Source organism: Microchirus variegatus (genome assembly GCF_963457635.1).
Source record: "Microchirus variegatus genome assembly, chromosome: 20".
Classification (NCBI taxonomy): domain Eukaryota; kingdom Metazoa; phylum Chordata; class Actinopteri; order Pleuronectiformes; family Soleidae; genus Microchirus; species Microchirus variegatus.
In genome coordinates this window covers 19953745-19973901 of record NC_139821.1, presented here as the reverse complement: position 1 = coordinate 19973901, position 20157 = coordinate 19953745, and the positions used below count along the sequence as shown (strand labels likewise).

Below are 20157 nucleotides of genomic sequence, written 5' to 3'. Positions count from 1 at the left end.
CAAGGTGCCCTTAAGACTTTTGCACATACTGCATGTGCGAAACGCTAAATTGTCATAATCTTGTACATGAAAAGAAAATTGATAGGTGTTGATTGATATTATGTTGTGAAATTCAGGTGTTCAGGTCAGTCCAGTCAGTGGTCAGTGTGTCTTTTAATCTAATCTGCTCCATACTGCCCAAATAACTAAATACTTTAATCAGACTATATTTCTGAAGAACATTCAATAAAACACACATTTGCTCACTGGAGAGCATTTAAACATCATGTATTGGCTTGTGGTTCACAAGATGTACAGCAGCAGAAAAAAAGAAAGCACTCCAGAGTGTCGTTGACACTGCCCACAAGATCATTAGCTGCCCTCTCGCCTCCCTGGAGGAGATCTACAGTCCCTGCTGATTAAAATGAGCCCAGTCCAACTCAAAGACTTATCTCATCCTGGACACTCTCTCGTTGAACTGCTGCACTTGGGCAGAAGATTCTGAACAATTAAAACCTGCTCAAACAGACTGAAAATGCCTTCTACCCCAGAACCATAACTTAACTAAATGCTAAGGGAAAGTGCTATTGATGCTGGAGCCTGCATTATGTGTGTGCATGTGTCGCGTTAACTTTTATCATCAAAAATAACGAAGACCTTAACACATTTGAAGAATAATATAACAAAATATACTTAAATAATAATATAGGCAACTCATGGTCAAGTGGAAGGGAATTAGGTTTGTCACCACAAGGTCAACAGTTCATATCCCTGGATAGGTTGAGGGCTGTTTTAAAAGTAATTAGATAATCCACATTCAAACATGTTTATTTACTATTAACCCTTTATCAATTACAAAATATTGAAATATGGATACAAATGTAATTCTACATATACTTTCTAAATTGCAGATAATAGAAAGAACTGACTAATTGTGTCTCTGTCTTCTGTTTTTATGATCCAATGCCACGACCCATGATGGCTTTCTTTGTGTTTCTCTCTGGTCTCAACAGGATTATGTAGCATTTGGGTCCAAAAAGTGCCACCAAGAGGCCAAAGCTGGACGCCAAGATAGCAAATACCTCCACTGCATCTGCATATTTGCCTGGTGAGCTGATGTAAGCAGGGACAAAGGCCACCCACACTGCACAGAAGATCAACATGCTGAAAGTGATGAGTTTGGCCTCATTGAAACTGTCTGGAAGATTCCTTGCTAGAAAAGCTAACAAACAACTGAGGACAGCCAGTAAACCAATATAACCAAGTAAAACTGCAAAACCAACTGTGGACCCAACTACACACTCATAAACTATCTTGTGACTTTGATACTGAGTGTTTTTATGAGGCACTGGTGAAGCAGAGACAAGCCAGACAGTGCAGATTGCTGCTTGAACAGAAGTCAGAACCACAACTGTCCCTCTCTGCTGAACAGCACCAAACCACTTCAGACTGGACTCACCTCCTGGTTTGGAGGCCCTGAACACAGCCAGAACTACCATGGTTTTCACCAGGATACATGAGACACAAAGCACAAAGCTGATGCCAAATGCTGCATGTCTTAGTTGGCAAGTCCATGATCTGGGTCTTCCAATGAAGAGCAATGAGCAGAGGAAACAGAGTTTAAGTGACAGCAACAGCTGGAAACTGAGTTCTGAATTGTTGGCACGAACTATAGGTGTGCTGCGATAATGGATGAAGATGCTCAGAACAACAACACAGATAAATGTACCCAACAGTGAGATGGTTGTCAAGCAGATACCCAGAGGCTCATGGTAGGAGAGGAACTCTGTTTTCTTAAGAACACAGTGGTCACGCTGGGGGCTGGACCAGAAATCTTCTGGACAACTGGTGCACTCCATGGAGTCTGAGAACATAGGGAAAGTTATGAGATACATGTTTATACAACATCTCTGAACTGTGGTGTTTTAAAACTTTACACTGACCAGTCATATTGCTGATCTTTCCCTCAGAACAAGGGACACAGTCAAAACAACACTCAGGTTCCCCCTTCTTTCTGGCCATGCGGGTACCTGGAGGACAACTCTCACTGCACACTGACCGAGGAGCCTGTGTGGAGAAAAAAAAATCAATATTCATGAGAGTTAGCTATAATGGTTGAGGTATAGAGATGGTAGTTTGAACAAGTATTAAATAACCTGTTTGGATTCAAAGTTCCAGAAGATTTTGTCTTCATCCAGTGTGAGTTCTTCTCCTTTGAAGGCTGACCTCTTAACATCACCCACTCTCTGAACTTTAGTTCTTCCATCAGGGAGCCACACCCAGTTCATGATGTCATAAATTGGTAAGGCATCACCATTTTCATCAAATGACACTGGATCACCAAATGATGTGGTGAAATTGACTGTTTCCATGTAATACATAATCTATGAAACTCCAAATTAGGGACAAAAGCAAAACAAAAAAAAAACATTTACTATTGGGTTAAGGACAACTTACTACCACAATAAACACAGCAGTGTCTAATATTCACAAACCACATTTAAGTTTTGAATAACTGATTGCAGACATGAACATAAATTAAATATAAAAATGCCAAAAGTAGAATTATATTATTTCTTTACACTTCGCAGTCAACAAGAAGAACAAATAATCAAATGAAATTAAGAGTTGAGCTTAAACTGATATCACACCTGCCATGGCTCCAGTCTTTGTAAATGAGCACAGGTGTTGTTGCTGAAAGGTCCTCTCCCTGGCTCACACTGCAGCATGTCATCAAGAGCATACGCCAGAGCGTACACAGCCTTATAGACATTATACTCTGACCTGAGGTCTGAAACATCCATCAATTCATTTTCCATATCCTCTTTAACTTCCTGTCCAGTGCATAATTTTCCTCCAGCTTCCACCCAACCTGCTGGAGGTGGTGCAAATCTACACTGAAATGTGTGTTCCCAAAACTGATTCACCTGTAAGACAATAATTGTGTGTATTAAAGCCAGCATATAATACAAAATACCCAGTCTGAGGCAAACTCTCACCATGCTGTTCCCATCTGTGTTGTTGTGATATAAGTCAGGACGAATTTGTAACAGGAAGTCACCGAGTCCTGGTATTTCTCCACGACGGATGTCAATACCCAGTGTTCCACCCAGGTACGGCATGAGGTGAGGAGTCTGGAGCGCATCAACTGATGTCCAGGCTTCACTGGCAATCCACTGCATTCCTTTCACATTCTGTCTCACCACCTGTACATTGAATTACCACAAGTGTATTAATTCATACTTTTATACCGGACGTATTTGCTTGCTCTGCTCTTGAATGCCAGATTTTCTTATTTTTCATGTGTTTTCTACTCTTTTCGTATTGGAAGTGTTGTGCACTACTGGATATCGGCAACTCACACTTTACTGGTTTTATACCACCGGAGCTTTAAGTCATTGTACCCTCCCGGCAGCCATCACCACCACTGCAGCTACCATTCCCAGGAAGGCCCCGAAGCACTGAGCTACACTCCAGAAACAGCGAAGCAAGAGGGTGGCGGACTATCTTATATTCACTGAGACCTGGCTTTCAGACAAAGTCCCGGAATGCATGGTTTAGCAAGAGACCAGACCACAGCCTCCAGTAAGGCTAAAGGGGGAGGTGTGTGTGCAATTATCAACAACTTGTGGTGTTGAGATGTACAGACTGCTCAGAATTACTGTTCACCAGACGTGGAATTATTAATGCTGTAATGCCTTCCCTTCTATCTACCAAGGGAATTTCCTGCAACCTTTTTGACCACAGTTTCATCCTGTCGCGAGCTAACTCCACGGCACCACTGAGCAAACTCCAACTTCAACCAGTGCAACTTATGGACTGTACTTCCCAAATATTACACGTGGACATTCCCACCTGTGACAAGAACACCCTGGACCATGTATACAGTAACATACACAATGCATACAGGGCTGTATCCCACCCCCACTTCCAACAGTCAAACCACATCAGCCTGTTCATGTAACCGGCTTACAGACAGAGACTGAAACAATAAAACCCTGTCACCAAACATGTCAATGGACCCCAGAGACTGAGAGCATCCTGCAGAACTGTTTTGCTCACACGGACGAATGTGTTGAAAGCTCCAGCAACTCTGGAGGACTCTTCTGTCTGCATACAGGATTATGCTGAGTTTGTGACTGCGTACATTAGCACTTGACAGCATCATGCCCATCACACAAATCAGAAAGTTCCTCAAACAGAAGCCCTGGATTAACAGTCAGCTACAACACATATTGTGTACTCACTCTCTTGCATTCAGATCAGGCAATAAGACAAGTAGAGTAGAGTACAAAACTGCGAATACGGACTGAGAAAAGAGGCAGTACAGAGAGAAGCTGGACAGCTTCTATTCTACTGCCGGCACCGAGCGGACCCACTGCCAACAGACTCCTAAACAGCTGATAGAGTTATAAAATGGACATGTATCACTCACCTCAAGTCCCTACTACTATTATGCAAATTAAGGTTATTTTGCACATCAACATGCACATATACTCTGCATTTTTTTACAGATAGCAAAACATGTTTTTTTACTGTACATACAACAATAAACTCTTTGAATCTTGAATCTACCTGTAAAGTATGGCATCAGAGTTGATGCCATACACAAATCTGTGTTTGAAAGCTGTCACAGGAAGTAATCTTAGCTCTTAGCTTTTACAAGACTTTAATGAAATCTGTTTTCAAGACTAAAAGGTATTTGCTTCATGTTTTTCAGGACTGACCTCTTTCATGAGATTAATCATGAGACCCTTATTTGCAAACACAATCACCACTCGAGCTGTAGATTTCCTCATCACATCCACTATTCTCCTTAGTTCAGCAGGGTCATCACCCCAGGGCAAAATCTCTGTATAAGCCAGACAACCTCCACCAGCTGGACCCAGATCAGAGTGAAAGGATCGGGCAGCATGGACTCCATAATCATCATCACTGATGAGCAGACCTGCCCAAGTCCAACCAAAGTGTTTTAGAATCTGAATCATAGCATTCACCTATGTGTGGAGACAGAGCAGAGGAATTAGTGCACAGGCTGGAATATCTTATCTTCACTAAAGATGCATTTTTACTTTGCAGATTAATATTCACCTGAAAAGCATCACTTGGGATCGTCCTAAAGAAGGATGGAAACTTGTGCCTGTCACCCAGGCAGGAACATGTGGCAAAATAACTGACCTGAAAAATGTATCAATAAAACAAAAACCAAATTTGTAACATTTTGGAATCTTAATTATTCATAACAGTTTCATAAATTTGCAATAAAATTCCAAATCAGCTGAAAGACAAAAAACTTACCAGAGGCACTCTGTACAACCCTAAGACTGTGGATATGGCAACAGTATTTGAGGAAGAAGAATCACCCACAATCCCTATAACTGGAGGAGTTCCCACACAGTTCTCCTCTAATGTAACTTGCTCTTCATGACCACTGACTAAGGTCAGTGCTGCACCAAATCCAATTCCTAGTTGAAAGCAGTTATCATACAGACTGTATCCCAGAGTCACATTAGGCAGCAGGTTGGAGTTTCTGTTGATTTCATCAAGAGCAAAGGCCATGGTCTGAGCCTGTCTGAATCCTATAATATCAAAACTAACAACATAAGTGTTTACAAATTAAAATAGATGATATAGTAACTGCATGTGTTACAACACTACATAGAAATAGTTCAGTCAGTTAAATACCTCAACCATTAATCATATTATGTGAAGCTTTGTGCTGTTTTTTCACAGACTCACCTATAGCAGTAAGGCTGTTGTGGTTCTGAGGTAAAAGACAGATCAGGATCATTTGAAATGAAGTGGACTGTAAACAGTCCACCTACAATCACATCTCCAGCTTTGTGCATCCCATTTAAATAAAACGGTCCCTTTGAGTGACAAGAGGAGGAACCAAGTGAGAAGGAGAAAGCAGAGGAGAAGCAGAAATACATTAGGAAGATGAGGCTGGTGTCTGAAAATGCCCTCATGATTGTCCTCTTACTTTTCTGAGTGTGGTCTTCTTGATTTGTAGTAGGCCACATGTTTAATATTTTATCACCACCCATCAGTGCAGAGGAGGAAGTGAAGCGCTTGGGGCAGGATCCAAAATAAATCTCACCCCACAGTCCCCCCAGGAATTCACGATATGGCAAACCCAACAATAACATAAATTTAACTTATGACTTTGTCTGTAGCACAACCTTGTGTTTGTTCGCTATCACTGCAAACTTTCTTTAACTATAACTCATTGCAGTTTTCTCCAAGATTGACGTTATACAGGATGAGATGTAGACAATCATAAGTGCCTGTTGAGTCAAGCAATTGCTATTTCTTTAAAATGTGGGTTGAAGAGAAAGGCTTTCATTGTGATGCCAAGGTATTATAGAAGGCCACAAGTTCAATAGGGGTATTCCGGGCAGATGTAAAGGAAGGACATATAACATTAGTAAGAAATATACAGTGTATTGTGTTGCAGTCGTGTTTACAGTATATTCTTGTTATAGTATTTCTGTATAGTTTATTCACATCAGTGGAAAGCTACGTCAAAGCCTCATCGTTACATAATCTCCTTGATAACACTGTGAGCATAGTAACTCCTTACATTTCTTAATCGTAGGTGCTATATGGTTACCTTATTGTTATCATTCCTAAGCCAGTCTTATTCGTATGTTGTCACAATATTTCTGGTGCTTTCGTACACATGGGCTTCTGGAAAGTGCCTCACGACGATGGACCACTTAAATTAGTTAATTCCAAGGCCTGAAAAGGCAGACACAGGACCGGGAGGGGTTGTTAACGCCTATGCACCGACTCCCACCGGTTGAGGCAGATGGTGAACATTAGAGTGTTGGCCTGCAGTTGAGCGTTTCAATCGTCGCACCACCTCCTCAACTGGGTTAGGGTGCATGGCTGCTGGAAACGCACCAGGGCCAAGTGTCAGCATAGGATCTAGCCCAGTGGAGGCAGCAACAGATGACAGGTCCAACAGCTGATCTGGAGTGACGTCTCCTGGCACAGCTTTTAAAAGTGTGCGATGGACCTGCTTGGTTTTGGTGTGGTCACTGGCAGGCGCAACAGTATAAACGTACCTCACTCTTTCGGTGCTCTCAAAATTTTAAAGACAACAGGACCTCAAATGTCTTGGATTTTATGGCGCCACCTTGCACTACAATCTCGCAACCACACCAACTGACCTTCCTCCAGTGGAGCATCTTGGACATGCTGGTCATAGTTCCTTTTCCCGCACTCGGCTGCAATCCTCAACCTCTCTCTGGCTCCCTCAACGGCTATCTGTAAACAGGTTTGGTGCTCCTGGCGGAAAATCTGACTATAAAGAACGTCGTTTCTTTCAACCAAGCAGTCCCATTGACAAAGTGTCAATGCGGGCTGAGATAGACATTACCGCTCTTCCCGAATAGGCCGCTGTTTCCAGCCCAAGAAAACCAGAATCTCCTGGATAATGGAGTCAGCATGCTGGAGAGCATAGATGTCTGCGGGGACCTGGTCAGGCAAAACGGTGACTGAAGCTCAATATATTGAGATACTATCTCAATATTTTGAGATACTAAGTCAATATATTGAGAAAACTAAGTCAATAGATTGATATACTAAGTCATTATTTTGAGATACTAAGTCATTATTTTGAGATACTAAGTCAATATATTGAGATACTATTGTTACGTCTCTCTTTATGGAGAGATGAACGAGCTAGAAGCTAGACCCAGTTACAGACAGACGGAGACGACACCAGCGTAAAACTTAAATAATATTTATTTAAATAAAGAAAACCGTGAGCGAACGTGCTAACTGTATGTGAGTGAGTCTATGAAGGAACTGGGTGAGGAGCGTAGCCCAAGGTGAGTAGAGGAAGCCCCAGGCTGAGAGTGAATGCTGGCTACCTTCCGTGTCACACAGGAAACAGGAGATGAAGTGGCGGAGACAAAGACAAAGTAAGTAGTGGAAGTCCCAGGTGGAGAGGAACGCAGGCGAGCTTACGTCATCATTAATGTTTAGATCAGTCTTTCTCAGATAAAGGGTGAGTCGGGAGTCAAGGGTGAGTCGGGACCAAAGAGTGGTTTGGGGAACTGGAAAATACAGTTCACAATAGGACATTTGAGTGACAGATTGACTACCAAATAATGAGTTGTTGTCTATATCACCAACAGACTGACCATTATCCACCAAGAACCTGTGTGGACCATACCAACTGTGCATGCTCCATGTCTCACAACTCTTGTGGGTTGAGTCGGTGGCGCTCTCTTGTTTTGACAGAAGAAAATGGTAACCATAGGCACTTTATGGACTATACAATGTAATGTTATTTCTCAATAACTTTATTGGAACACATCCAGAAAATACAGGAAACATGTATGCAGTTTGAGAATTAACACAAATTTCAGAATGAATATCAGCTTCTACAAGTTAAAGTCTCAAATATTTAGTGTGACCTACCCTTATACTTGAACAGTTGACTCCTGACACTCTTAAACCTGGAGTGGAACATTATTTTTACTGGTAAATCCTGTGTCTGTCCTACTATTTCATGTTGACAAATATCTGCTTTGTAAAAGGTATATTACACCAGGTTTATTCAAGACGTGTATGATCATTACAAGGTGCCCTTAACACATTTGAAGAATAATATAAATATAAATACTTACATAATAATATAGGCAACTCATGGTTAAGTGGAAGGGAATTAGGCTTGTCACCACAGGGTCAACAGTTCATATCCCTGGATAGGTTGAGGGCTGTTTTAAAAGTAATTAGATAATTCAAACATGTTTATTTACTATTGACCCTTTGTCAATTACAAAATATTGAAATATGGATACAAATGTACTTCTACATATACTTTCTGAATTGCAGATAATAGAAAGAACTGACTAATTGTGTCTCTGTCTTCTGTTTTTATGATCCAATGCCACGACCCATGATGGCTTTCTTTGTGTTTCTCTCTGGTCTCAACAGGATTATGTAACATTTGGGTCCAAACAGTGCCACCAAGAGGCCAAAACTGGAGGCCAGGATAGCAAATACCTCCACTGCATCTGCATATTTGCCTGGTGAGCTGATGTAAGCAGGGACAAAGGCCACCCATACTGCACAGAAAATCAGCATGCTGAAAGTGATGAGTTTGGCCTCATTGAAACTGTCTGGAAGATTCCTTGCAAGAAAAGCTAACAAACAACTGAGGACGGCCAGTAAACCAATATAACCAAGTAAAACTGCAAAACCAACTGTGGACCCAACTACACACTCATAAACTATCTTGTCACTATGATAGTGGGTGTTTTTATGAGGCGCTGGTGAAGCAGAGACAAGCCAGACAGTGCAGATTGCTGCTTGAACAGAAGTCAGAACCAGAACTGTCCCTCTCTGCTGAACAGCACCAAACCACATTAGAGTGGATTCACCTCCTGGTTTGGAGGCCTTGAACACAGCCAGAACCACCATGGTTTTCACCAGGATACATGAGACACAAAGCACAAAGCTGATGCCAAATGCTGCATGTCTTAGTTGGCAAGTCCATAATCTGGGTCGTCCAATGAAGAGCAATGAACACAAGAAACACAGTTTGAGGGACACCAAGAGAAGAAAACTGAGTTCTGAATTGTTGGCACGAACTATAGGTGTGCTGCGATGATGGATGAAGATGCCCAGAACAACAACACAGATAAATGTGCCCAACAGTGAGATAGTTGTTAAGAAGATACCCAGAGGCTCATGGTAGGAGAGGAACTCTGTTTTCTTAGGAACACAGTGGTCACGCTGGGGGCTGGACCAGAAATCTTCTGGACAACTGGTGCACTCCATGGAGTCTGAGAAAAGAGGGAAAGTGCTGAGATGCATGTTTATACAACATCTCTGAACTGAGGTGTTCAGAGATGTTTACACTCACCAGTCATATTGCTGATCTTTCCCTCAGAACAAGGGACACAGTCAAAACAACACTCAGGTTCCCCCTTTTTTCTGGCCATGCGGGTACCTGGAGGACAGCTCTCACTGCACACTGACCGAGGAGGCTGTGTGGAGAGAAAATCAGTGTCTGTTAGACTCATCTGTAAGGACTAAGTTAAATGGATGGTTGTCTGAAAAAGTAAGAAATAACCTGTTTGGATTCAAAGTTCCAAAATATTTTGTCTTCATCCAGTGTGAGTTCTTCACCGTTGAAGGCTGACTTCTTCACGTCACCCACTCTGTGAACTTTAGTTCTTCCATCAGGGAGCCACACCCAGTTCATGATGTCATATACAGGTAAAGCATCACCATTTTCATCAAATGACACTTGATCACCAAATGTTGTGGTGAAGCTGATTTTTTCCAGGTAATGCATCATCTAATAAAAATCCAGATTAGGGATAAAAGGAAAACTGACAGTAATGATTACTATTGTGTTCAGGATAATTTACAATCACAGTAAATGCAGCATCTAATATTTAAAAAAAACCATTTGAAGTGTACCGATCTCTGCATAATACATTTGTTTCCATAAAGAATTAGATTTAATCTTCTATTTCATGACAGTTCACACTTTACATGACATATCTCACCTGCCATGGCTCCAGTCTTTGTAAATGAGCACAGGTGTTGTTGCTGAAAGGTCCTCTCCCTGTCTCACACTGCAGCATGTCATCAAGAGCATATGCCAGAGCGTACACAGCCTTATACACATTATACTCTGGTCTGAGGTTTGAAACGTCCACCAATTCATGCTCCACATTCTCTATAACTTCCTGTCCAGTGCATAATTCTCCTCCAGCTTCCACCCAACCTGCTGGAGGTGGTGCAAATCTACACTGAAATGTGTGTTCCCAAAACTGATTCACCTGCAATGAAGTTCTTTTTAAGCCACTATGTTATTCTTACAAATACCATGTCAGAGTAAAACTCTCACCATGCTGTTTTCATCTGTGTTATTGTGATGTAGATCAGGATGTATTTGTAACAGAAAGTCCCTGAGTCCTGGTATTTCTCCTCGACGGATAGCAATGCCCAGTGTTCCACCCAGGTACGGCATGAGGTGAGGAGTCTGGAGCACATCAAGTGATGACCAGGCTTCACTTGCAATCCACTGCAGGCGTGTCACATTCTGCTTCACCACCTGTGCATTGCATTATAACAAGTATAGAAAATAATACTTTCACATCAGGAAAGTGTAAACTCAGTTCCTCAATTGATGTCATACACAAAGCTGTGCTTTACACAGAATCACAAGCAAACCCCCTGTGCTGCAACATTTTTTTGGCACTAACCTCAACCATTAGTTGGATCATGTGGATCTGATGTGCAAACACTATCACCACCCTTGCTGTAGATGTCCTCATCACATCCACTATTCTCCTTAGTTCAGCAGGATCGTCACCCCAGGGCAAAATCTCTGTGTACGCCAGACAACCTCCACCAGCTGGACCCAGATCAGAGTGAAAGGATCGGGCAGCATGGACTCCATAATCATCATCACTGATGAGCAGACCTGCCCAAGTCCAACCAAAGTGTTTTAGAATCTGAATCATAGCATTCACCTATATAGACACAGAGCAGATGGATTAGTGCACAGGCTTGAATCATATTTCACTAGAAATCCTGCTAAAAAGGTTAATCAAAGACTCATGTTTAATCACTGTCTTTAAGTGTTGTCTATCCGACACCATACAACTATGTATGACACAACATGATTTGCGATATACAAAAATAGTGCATATTGTTAATTCTAATCTATACACTAATGTTCATGTATATTATTCATTTTAAATTTGAAGATTGACTTTCACCTGAAAAGCATCACTCGGAATCGTCCTAAAGAAAGATGGAAACTTTTGTCTGTCACTCAGGCAGGAACATGTGGCAAAATAACTCACCTGCAAAAACCAACAGATGTATCTCAAACATTTTGTTTTGCAGATTTATTCAGATTTATTCAAATGTTCAAGGTTAATTGTTCAAAAAAAAAATTATAAATGTGAAAATAAACCACAATTGAATTAAAAGACATAAAAACTTACCAGAGGCACTCTGTACAAACCTAACACTGTGGATATGGCAATGGTACTTGTAGAGGTAGTATCTCCCACAATCCCAAGGACTGGAGGACTTCCTACACAGCTCTCTTTTAATGTAAATTGTTTTTCTTGACCACTGACTAAAGACAGTGCTGCACGAAATCCAATTCCTAGTTGTTCACAGTTATCATACAGACTGTATCCCAGAGTCACATTAGGCAGCAGGTTGGAGTTTCTGTTGATCTCATCAATAGCAAAGGCCATGGTCTGAGCCTGTCTGAATCCTATAATATCAAAACTAACAACACAAGTGTTTAATGATTAAAAGAGATTATATAGCTATAACTGCACATCTGTTCGACAACTTCATAGTAACCATGCAGTCAGTTAAATTCCTCAACCATAACCAAAATATGTGAATGAAAATTATGATCAGTAAAAAAGGCATTTATTAAATATGGCATACATTCACAACTTTAAGTATTTAACATGTATCTTTTATATTCAAAAGTAGGCTTTACTAATATTATTCATTTTCATCTTGGTGCTGTTTCCCTCACAGACTCACCCATAGCACTCAGGCTGTTGTGGTTCTGAGGTAAAAGACAGATCAGGAAAGGTAGAGGTGAAGTGAATTTTAAAAATTCCACTTAGAATCACATCTCCAGTTTTGTGCATCCCATTTAAATTAAACTGCCCCTGTAAGTGACAAGAGGAGGAATAAAGAGTGGAGGACAAAGCAGAGGAAAAGCAAGAAAACAACCTTAGGAAGAGGGAGCTGGTATCTAAAAATGTCCTCATGACTTTCTTCAGGTTCTTCCCCTTTGCTGAGTGTGGTCTTCCTGATTTGTAGTAGCCCGCATGTTGTTTAAACCTTTAACACCACCTATCACTGCAGAAGAGGTAGTGAAGCTCTAGAGGCAGGGCCCAAAATAAATCTCACCTGATAGTCCCTCCAGGAATTCACAATGTTGCAATTGTAACAATTAAAGTAACACAAAGTAGGATTTGTTCTTGGGGTTCCCCCTGAAGTTGGTAATATGGCATTGTTTGTCACAAAATGTCATAACATGTTGTAATATTATGAGTATTTGCTAACAAGTCAACTATCCTGGTGAACTCTGTAGCACTACTAATGTGCACACCAATGCAGTGAAGTAGAATTGTGGAGTTCTTTTTGTGGCGTGGACCTGAAAACCAAAAGTTCCATAGTGCCAATTCAGGCGATGCAGACCTACTCAGGCTTTGACTGGGGTGCCATTATGTGACGTTTGAAATCCTACACAGTTATAATAGAAATTCTACCAATTACTGCAGCTGTAGAGCAACGTTGCATTTTTTCCATTGCTTTGCAAAATTTCCACAACTATTACCAGTCATCACAGTTTTCTCCAAGACAAATTACTGTAACAGACGCTGCGTCATCATTGATCATTAGATCACTCATTCTCAGATGGTGGGTCATATTGACTTTGGTTTCTACTGTGAGGCTCTGCCTCCTCTTCTTGGTAAAAATCCACAGATAATTCCTCACAGAAAATATACATTTTGAAGGAGCAATTAACTTGTTCAGCGTGACATTTTTAACTGAATCTCACCTACAAAGTATGAATTGTAGCAACTTAGGCACACACAACGATTGTGGTGCTACTTAACGTAAGTATGCTCCAATTCTAGTCAGATTTTAGTTACCTCTAACTTTATAATCCAAAGTGAAAAACGTAATTTATTACATTAAGTTTAAATCTAATCGACTGGCTACCTAAAGTAGAGGGAGTTTTCCTGTTGGGTCACTGGAGAATCAGGAGAACAAAAGATATCCATCCATCCATTTTCTACCACTTTATCCTCCACGAGGGTCAGGGGGGAGGAAATAAAATTGTAAATGTGATTGGTATGTTCCAAAATCAACTGACTTGTAATGTTGGGCAGGGACTTTTAATGTTATGACTAGTAGATATGCAGCCTGTATCCCTATCATATAATCACTTATTTTCTCATTGATAAGTACAAAGTACAGATGAAACATCAATGCAAGCATGTGCATGGCATGACACTACCTCAATTCTGAAGAGATGTCCACAAATTTTTATCAACCTTTTATCATCTGTCTGATGACCTTTGAAGACACATTTTCTCTCTGGAATACTCCGCCATTTGTTCTATTATTATCTATGTTTAGGGCCACAACAGGCTCTGATTGGATGCTTACTGGCAAGGAATGAACACAACATCTTACTTTCAGAACCAACCTTGGGATCGCAAACTATGCTGCTAACTATAACCTTGACTTCAGGGTTGGTTTCAGAACAATGAGCAACAGGCGGTATGCTTATAACAAAAAAAGGAATCACACTAAATATAAAGTGACTGAGGGTCACCGCTTTGAACTCCATTAAACATATGTGTTTCAAAATAGAGTCATGCAAGAATAAGATCAATACACCCTGAGAAATTAATTAACAAATGAATCACAGGTTTTATATACAGAAGCCTATTGCTTATTATTAGGCCAGAATTATACTTTCCATGTGTGCAAGTCAGCGGAGGTTCACTACCACCTGACATAATGCCATCATCCACCCATTCCTGCGAAGGTGTACCCAAACCTTGTGTGGACTATATGTGACAGTTCTGCATAATCCATGTTTCACAACTCTTTTAAGGTTGAGTCAGGTGACTCTCAACCATTACTTAGTTATGCTGCTATAGGCCCAGACTGTTGAGAGAACAGCCATTATGCAGTTCTCTCTATCTCTTAGTTTATTTGTCTGTCTCTCCTTCCCTCTCTCCTCTTCTCAGAACTCACACTTTATCATGACAATAACTTTGTTTTCACTCCCTCCGCCTAGTGTGACCTCTCTCTCTTTGTTCTGATTTTACAGGTAACCCTGATTCAAGAGCGTCAACACCACAGCTCAAATATTACAATGATAACCATGTCACCCATTACTGCTAACATCAATATAATCCTCACCCGCTCTTCATCTACAGCTTGTAATTTCCTCAGGGTCACATGAGGAGCTAGAACAAATCCCAGATGATGTTGAGACAAGCAGCATGTCATATCCTGCATGATGAAGACCATGATGATGATATTTGTGATTAACGTGATTCATTTTCTATTAATGCTCCTGTCCCCTATCTTCGTGTCTTTTTGGAGAAGTTTATTTGTAATCTGCTGAACTTGTTCCTGGACATGTGACAACTCTTCTGTGTTTTTTACATCATTCAATGTGAGGGTTTAAGAACAGAGGGTGTCACTGTTGTACGGACTGTGAAGCCCTTTGAGGCAAATCGTGTTTATGATGTTGGGCGAGATAAATAAAATTGACTTGACTATCAAGTTTATGGGAAATTTATGTGATGAAAAACATATTTACATGTAAGATATTTCTCATTCAAATACATTTATTTAACATTTACCCTTTATCAGTTACACACATATATATATATATATATGAATGTGCTCAACTGCTTTTTGAATTGCAGATTATAGAGATGATTGACTAATTATGTCTTTGTCTGCTGTTTTCATGACCCAACGTCTCGACCCATGATGGCTTTCTTTGTGTTTCTCTCTGGTCTCAACAGGATTATATAACATTTGGGTCCAAACAGTGCCACCAAGAGGCCAAAACTGGAGGCCAGGATGGCAAATACCTCCACAGCATCTGCATATTTGCCTGGGGAGCTGATGTAAGCAGGGACAAAGGCCACCCACACTGCACAGAAAATCAACATGCTGAAAGTGATGAGCTTGGCCTCATTGAAACTGTCTGGAAGATTCCTTGCTAGGAAAGCTAACAAACAACTGAGGACAGCCAGTAAACCAATATAACCAAGTAAAACTGCAAAACCAACTGTGGACCCAACTGCACACTCATAAACTATTTTATCACTGTGATACTGGGTGTTTTTATGAGGCATTGGTGAAGCAGAGACAAGCCAGGCAATGCAGATTGCTGCTTGAACAGAAGTCAGAACCAGAACTGTCCCTCTCTGCTGCACAGCACCAAACCATTTCAGACTGGACTCACCTCCTGGTTTGGAGGCCCTGAATACAGCCAGAACCACCATGGTTTTCACCAGGATACATGAGACACAAAGCACAAAGCTGATGCCAAATGCTGCATGTCTTAGTTGGCAAGTCCATAATCTGGGTCGTCCAATGAAGAGCAATGAACACAAGAAACACAGTTTAAGCGACAGCAACAGCTGAAAACTGAGTTCTGAATTGTTGGCACGAACTATAGGTGTGCTGCGATGATGGATGAAGATACCCAGAACAACAACACAGATAAATGTGCCCAACAGTGAGGTGGTTGTCAAGCAGATACCCAGAGGCTCATGGTAGGAGAGGAACTCTGTTCTCTTAGGAACACAGTGGTCACGCTGGGGGCTGGTCCAGAAATCTTCTGGACAACTGGTGCACTCCATGGAGTCTGAGAAAAGAGGAAAAGTGATGAGATACGTGTTTATACAACATCTCTGAACTGTGGTGTTTAAAACTTCACACTCACCAGTCATATTGCTGATCTTTCCCTCTGAACAAGGGACACAGTCAAAACAACACTCAGGTTCCCCCTTCTTTCTGGCCATGCGGGTACCTGGAGGACAGCTCTCACTGCACACTGACCGAGGAGGCTGTGTGGAGAAAAATCAGTTTGTTAGACTAATCTATAATGAATTGGCAAAGCCATGGTTGTCGAAAAAAGTAAGAAGTTACCTGTTTTGATTCAAAGTTCCAGAAGATTTTTTCTTCATCCAGTGTGAGTTCTTCACCTTTGAAGGCTGACCTCTTAACGTCACCCACTCTCTGAACTTTAGTTCTTCCATCAGGGAGCCACACCCAGTTCATGATGTCATATACAGGTAAGGCATCACCATTTTCATCAAATGACACTTGATCACCAAATGTTGTGGTGAAGTTGACTTTTTCCAAGTAATATATCATCTATGAAAATCCAGATTAGGGATAAAAGGAAAACTGAAAATAATGATTATGATTGTGTTTAGGATAATTTATGATCACGTTATTTACAAATCAAATCAAGTTTAAGCATTAAAAATGCAATGATGTTGAAATACAATTTTCATTCCATAATGAAAAGCCAAAAGTGGGATGTTTTCTACTATTTCTTTACACATCACAGTCCACAAAAAATACAAATGAAGATTAGACTGGAGTGTAAACTGATATCTCACCTGCCATGGCTCCAGTCTTTGTAAATGAGCACAGGTGTTGTTGCTGAAAGGTCCTCTCCCTGGCTCACACTGCAGCATTTCATCAAGCGCATACGCTAGAACGTACACAGCCTTATACACATTATACTCTGGCCTGAGGTTTGAAACATCCATCAATTCTTTCTCCACATTCTCTATAACTTCCTGTCCAGTGCATAATTCTCCTCCAGCTTCCACCCAACCTGCTGGAGGTGGTGCAAATCTACACTGAAATGTGTTTTCCCAAAACTCATTCATCTGGAAAATAATTCATTTTCTCATTTATCCCAAAATATTATTTTCACGAACAACTCAAAGCGAAACTCTCACCATGCTGTTTCCATCAGTGTTATTATGATGTAGATCAGGATGTATTTGTAGCAGGAAGTCCCTGAGTCCTGGTATTTCTCCTCGCCGGATGGCGATGCCCAGTGTTCCACCCAGGTACGGCATTAGGTGAGGAGTCTGGAGCACATCAAGTGATGACCAGGCCTCACTGGCAATCCACTGCAGGCCTGTCACATTCTGCCTCACCACCTGTGCATTGCATTTTAACAAGTATAAAAATGCATACTCTCATAGCAGAAAAGTGTAGAGCGAACAAACACAAACCTGTGTTTTACACAGAATCATAAGCAAAGTACAATTTGTCATTGAAAGCAGTCTTATGTAAAGCTTCAAGAAATTACAGGTGTAACATGATGCAAAAAGCTTTTAGACTCTACAAAACAAAATTCATTTATATCTCTTTCACATGTTTAATCATGTAACTCTGATATGCAAACACCATCACCACCCGAGCTGCAACAAAGATTTGTTGGTGCTGACCTCTTCCATTAGATGAATCATATGGATCTGCTGTGCAAACACAATCACCACTCGAGCTGTAGATTTCCTTATCACATCCACTATTCTCCTTAGTTCAGCAGGATCGTCACCCCAGGGCAAAATCTCTGTGTAAGCCAGACAACCTCCACCAGCTGGACCCAGATCAGAGTAAAAGGATCGGGCAGCGTGGACTCCATAATCATCATCACTGATGAGCAGACCTGCCCAAGTCCAACCAAAGTGTTTTAGAATCTGAATCATAGCATTCACCTATTTGGACACAGAGCAGAGGGATTAGTGCACAGGCTGGAATCATCTTTCACTGATATTCTTGTAAATTAGTTAATCAAAGGCTCATGTTTAATCACTGTCTCTAAGTGTTGTATACTCCACACATCTCTGTAAATGAGACACATAATATGACTAATCAGGAGTATTTACACGTATTAACTTTGCAGAATATTATTCACCTGAAAAGCATCACTCGGGATCGTCCTAAAGAAAGATGGAAACTTTTGACGGTCACTCAGGCAGGAACATGTTGCAAAATAACTCACCTGCAAAAACAAACAGATCATGTACCGTAAAATACATTTCAAAGTTAACATCTCATGACAATTTCATACATTTTAAATGATATCACAGTTGAGTTGAAAGACATGAAAACTTACCAGAGGGACTCTGTACAAACCTAAAACTGCGGAGATGGCTATAGTACTTGTAGAGGAAGTATCTCCCACAATCCCTAGGACTGGAGGAGTTCCGACACAGTTCTCCTCTAATGTAACTTGCTTTCCTTGACCACTGACTAAGGACAGTGCTGCACGAAATGCAATTCCTAGTTGAAAGCAGTTATCATACAGACTGTATCCCAGAGTCACATTAGGCAGCAGGTTGGAGTTTCTGTTGATCTCATCAATAGCAAAGGCCATGGTCTGAGCCTGTCTGAATCCTACAATATCAAATCTAATAACATAACATACTGTAAGTGTTTACAAATTCAAAAAGATTACATAGTAACTGTACATCTGTTACACAACTTCAAATTAAAAGTGTATATATATATATTTTTATATACTTATATAATTAATCCTCATCAGTGTACCGTTTCCCTCACAGACTCACCCATAGCACTCAGGCTGTTGTGGTTCTGAGGTAAAAGACAGATCAGGAATGGTAGAAGTGAAGTGAACTTTGAAAATCGCACCGAGAATCACATCTCCAGTTTTGTGCATCCCATTTAAATTGAACTGTCCCTGTAAGTGACAAGAGGAGGAATAAAGAGAGGACACAGCAGAGGAAAAGCAGGAGAACAACTGTAGGAAGAGGGAGCTGGTGTCTAAAAATGTCCTCATGACTTTCCTCTGGTTCTTCCCCTTTTCTGAGAGTGGTCTTCTTGATTTGTAGTAGCCGCATGTTGTTCCTTTAACACCACCTATCATTGCACAAGAGGAAGTTAAGCTCTTAAGGCAGGGCCCAAAATAAATCTCACATGATAGTCCCTTCAGGAATTCACAACGTTGCAATTAAACTATACAAAGTTGGATTTTCTCTCAGGGTCCCCCTACAGTTGGTAAATGGCATAGATTGTTACAACTGTGGTAAAATGTATGTTACAGTAACATGTGCATGTTACTTTATTTTTGAAGCACTTTAAAACAACCCACTCGACCAAAGATAATAAATAAATAATTATAAATAAAAGACACAATATATAAAAGGCATAAGCTTGCACAAGGCAATAAGATACATCTAAAACAACGAAAGTTAAAGACAAAAACATGGATAAAAATCATTATAATAAAAAAAGATCAAATAAAATAAATGAAATAGAAATAACATCGACAAATTAATCAGTGTCCATGGCTAATGAGAAGAGATGAGTCTTAAGAAGAGAAACAGACAGGGAAGAGACTACTGTCTAATGTGCAAAGGCAAATCAGTCCATTATTTAGGGGCCACAGCAGAGAACGCATGGTCCCCTCTGAGCTTGCTTTAGCATTCGGCACAGTCCGGAGAAGCTGATCAGCCGACCTGAGTGAGCAGGAAGGTGTGTGAAGGTGTAGCAGCTCAGAGAAGTAGGGGTTCTTCTTGCACAGAAATACACTGTAATCATTGTAAACACAACAAACAGAGCAGT

General features: G+C 40.8%; 3 protein-coding genes across 3 annotated transcripts; all 3 read right to left on the bottom strand.

The window, feature by feature from the left end:
• Positions 1 to 932: 932 nt before the first annotated feature.
• On the bottom strand, positions 933 to 7190 carry LOC310941851 (vomeronasal type-2 receptor 26-like; the record flags this gene model as incomplete). The annotated part of the gene is made up of 7 exons (XM_083907099.1): positions 933 to 1843; positions 1923 to 2046; positions 2979 to 3185; positions 3384 to 3445; positions 5472 to 5558; positions 5719 to 5743; positions 7155 to 7190. 7 exons carry the CDS (start codon positions 7188 to 7190, stop codon positions 933 to 935), a joined length of 1452 nt encoding a protein of 483 aa, XP_083763225.1.
• Positions 7191 to 8871: 1681 nt separating this feature from the next.
• LOC310941850 (extracellular calcium-sensing receptor-like) lies at positions 8872 to 12764 on the bottom strand (the record flags this gene model as incomplete). Its single annotated transcript, XM_083907098.1, has 9 exons — positions 8872 to 9782; positions 9863 to 9986; positions 10073 to 10300; positions 10515 to 10790; positions 10859 to 11065; positions 11217 to 11486; positions 11736 to 11822; positions 11967 to 12261; positions 12532 to 12764. 9 exons carry the CDS (start codon positions 12762 to 12764, stop codon positions 8872 to 8874), a joined length of 2631 nt encoding a protein of 876 aa, XP_083763224.1.
• Positions 12765 to 15497: 2733 nt separating this feature from the next.
• Positions 15498 to 19459, bottom strand: LOC310941849 (extracellular calcium-sensing receptor-like; the record flags this gene model as incomplete). The annotated part of the gene is made up of 9 exons (XM_083907097.1): positions 15498 to 16408; positions 16487 to 16610; positions 16693 to 16920; positions 17172 to 17447; positions 17520 to 17726; positions 18018 to 18287; positions 18488 to 18574; positions 18689 to 18983; positions 19143 to 19459. The coding sequence occupies 9 exons, from the start codon at positions 19457 to 19459 to the stop codon at positions 15498 to 15500; spliced, it is 2715 nt and encodes a 904-aa protein (XP_083763223.1).
• Between the last annotated feature and the right edge of the window lie 698 nt (positions 19460 to 20157).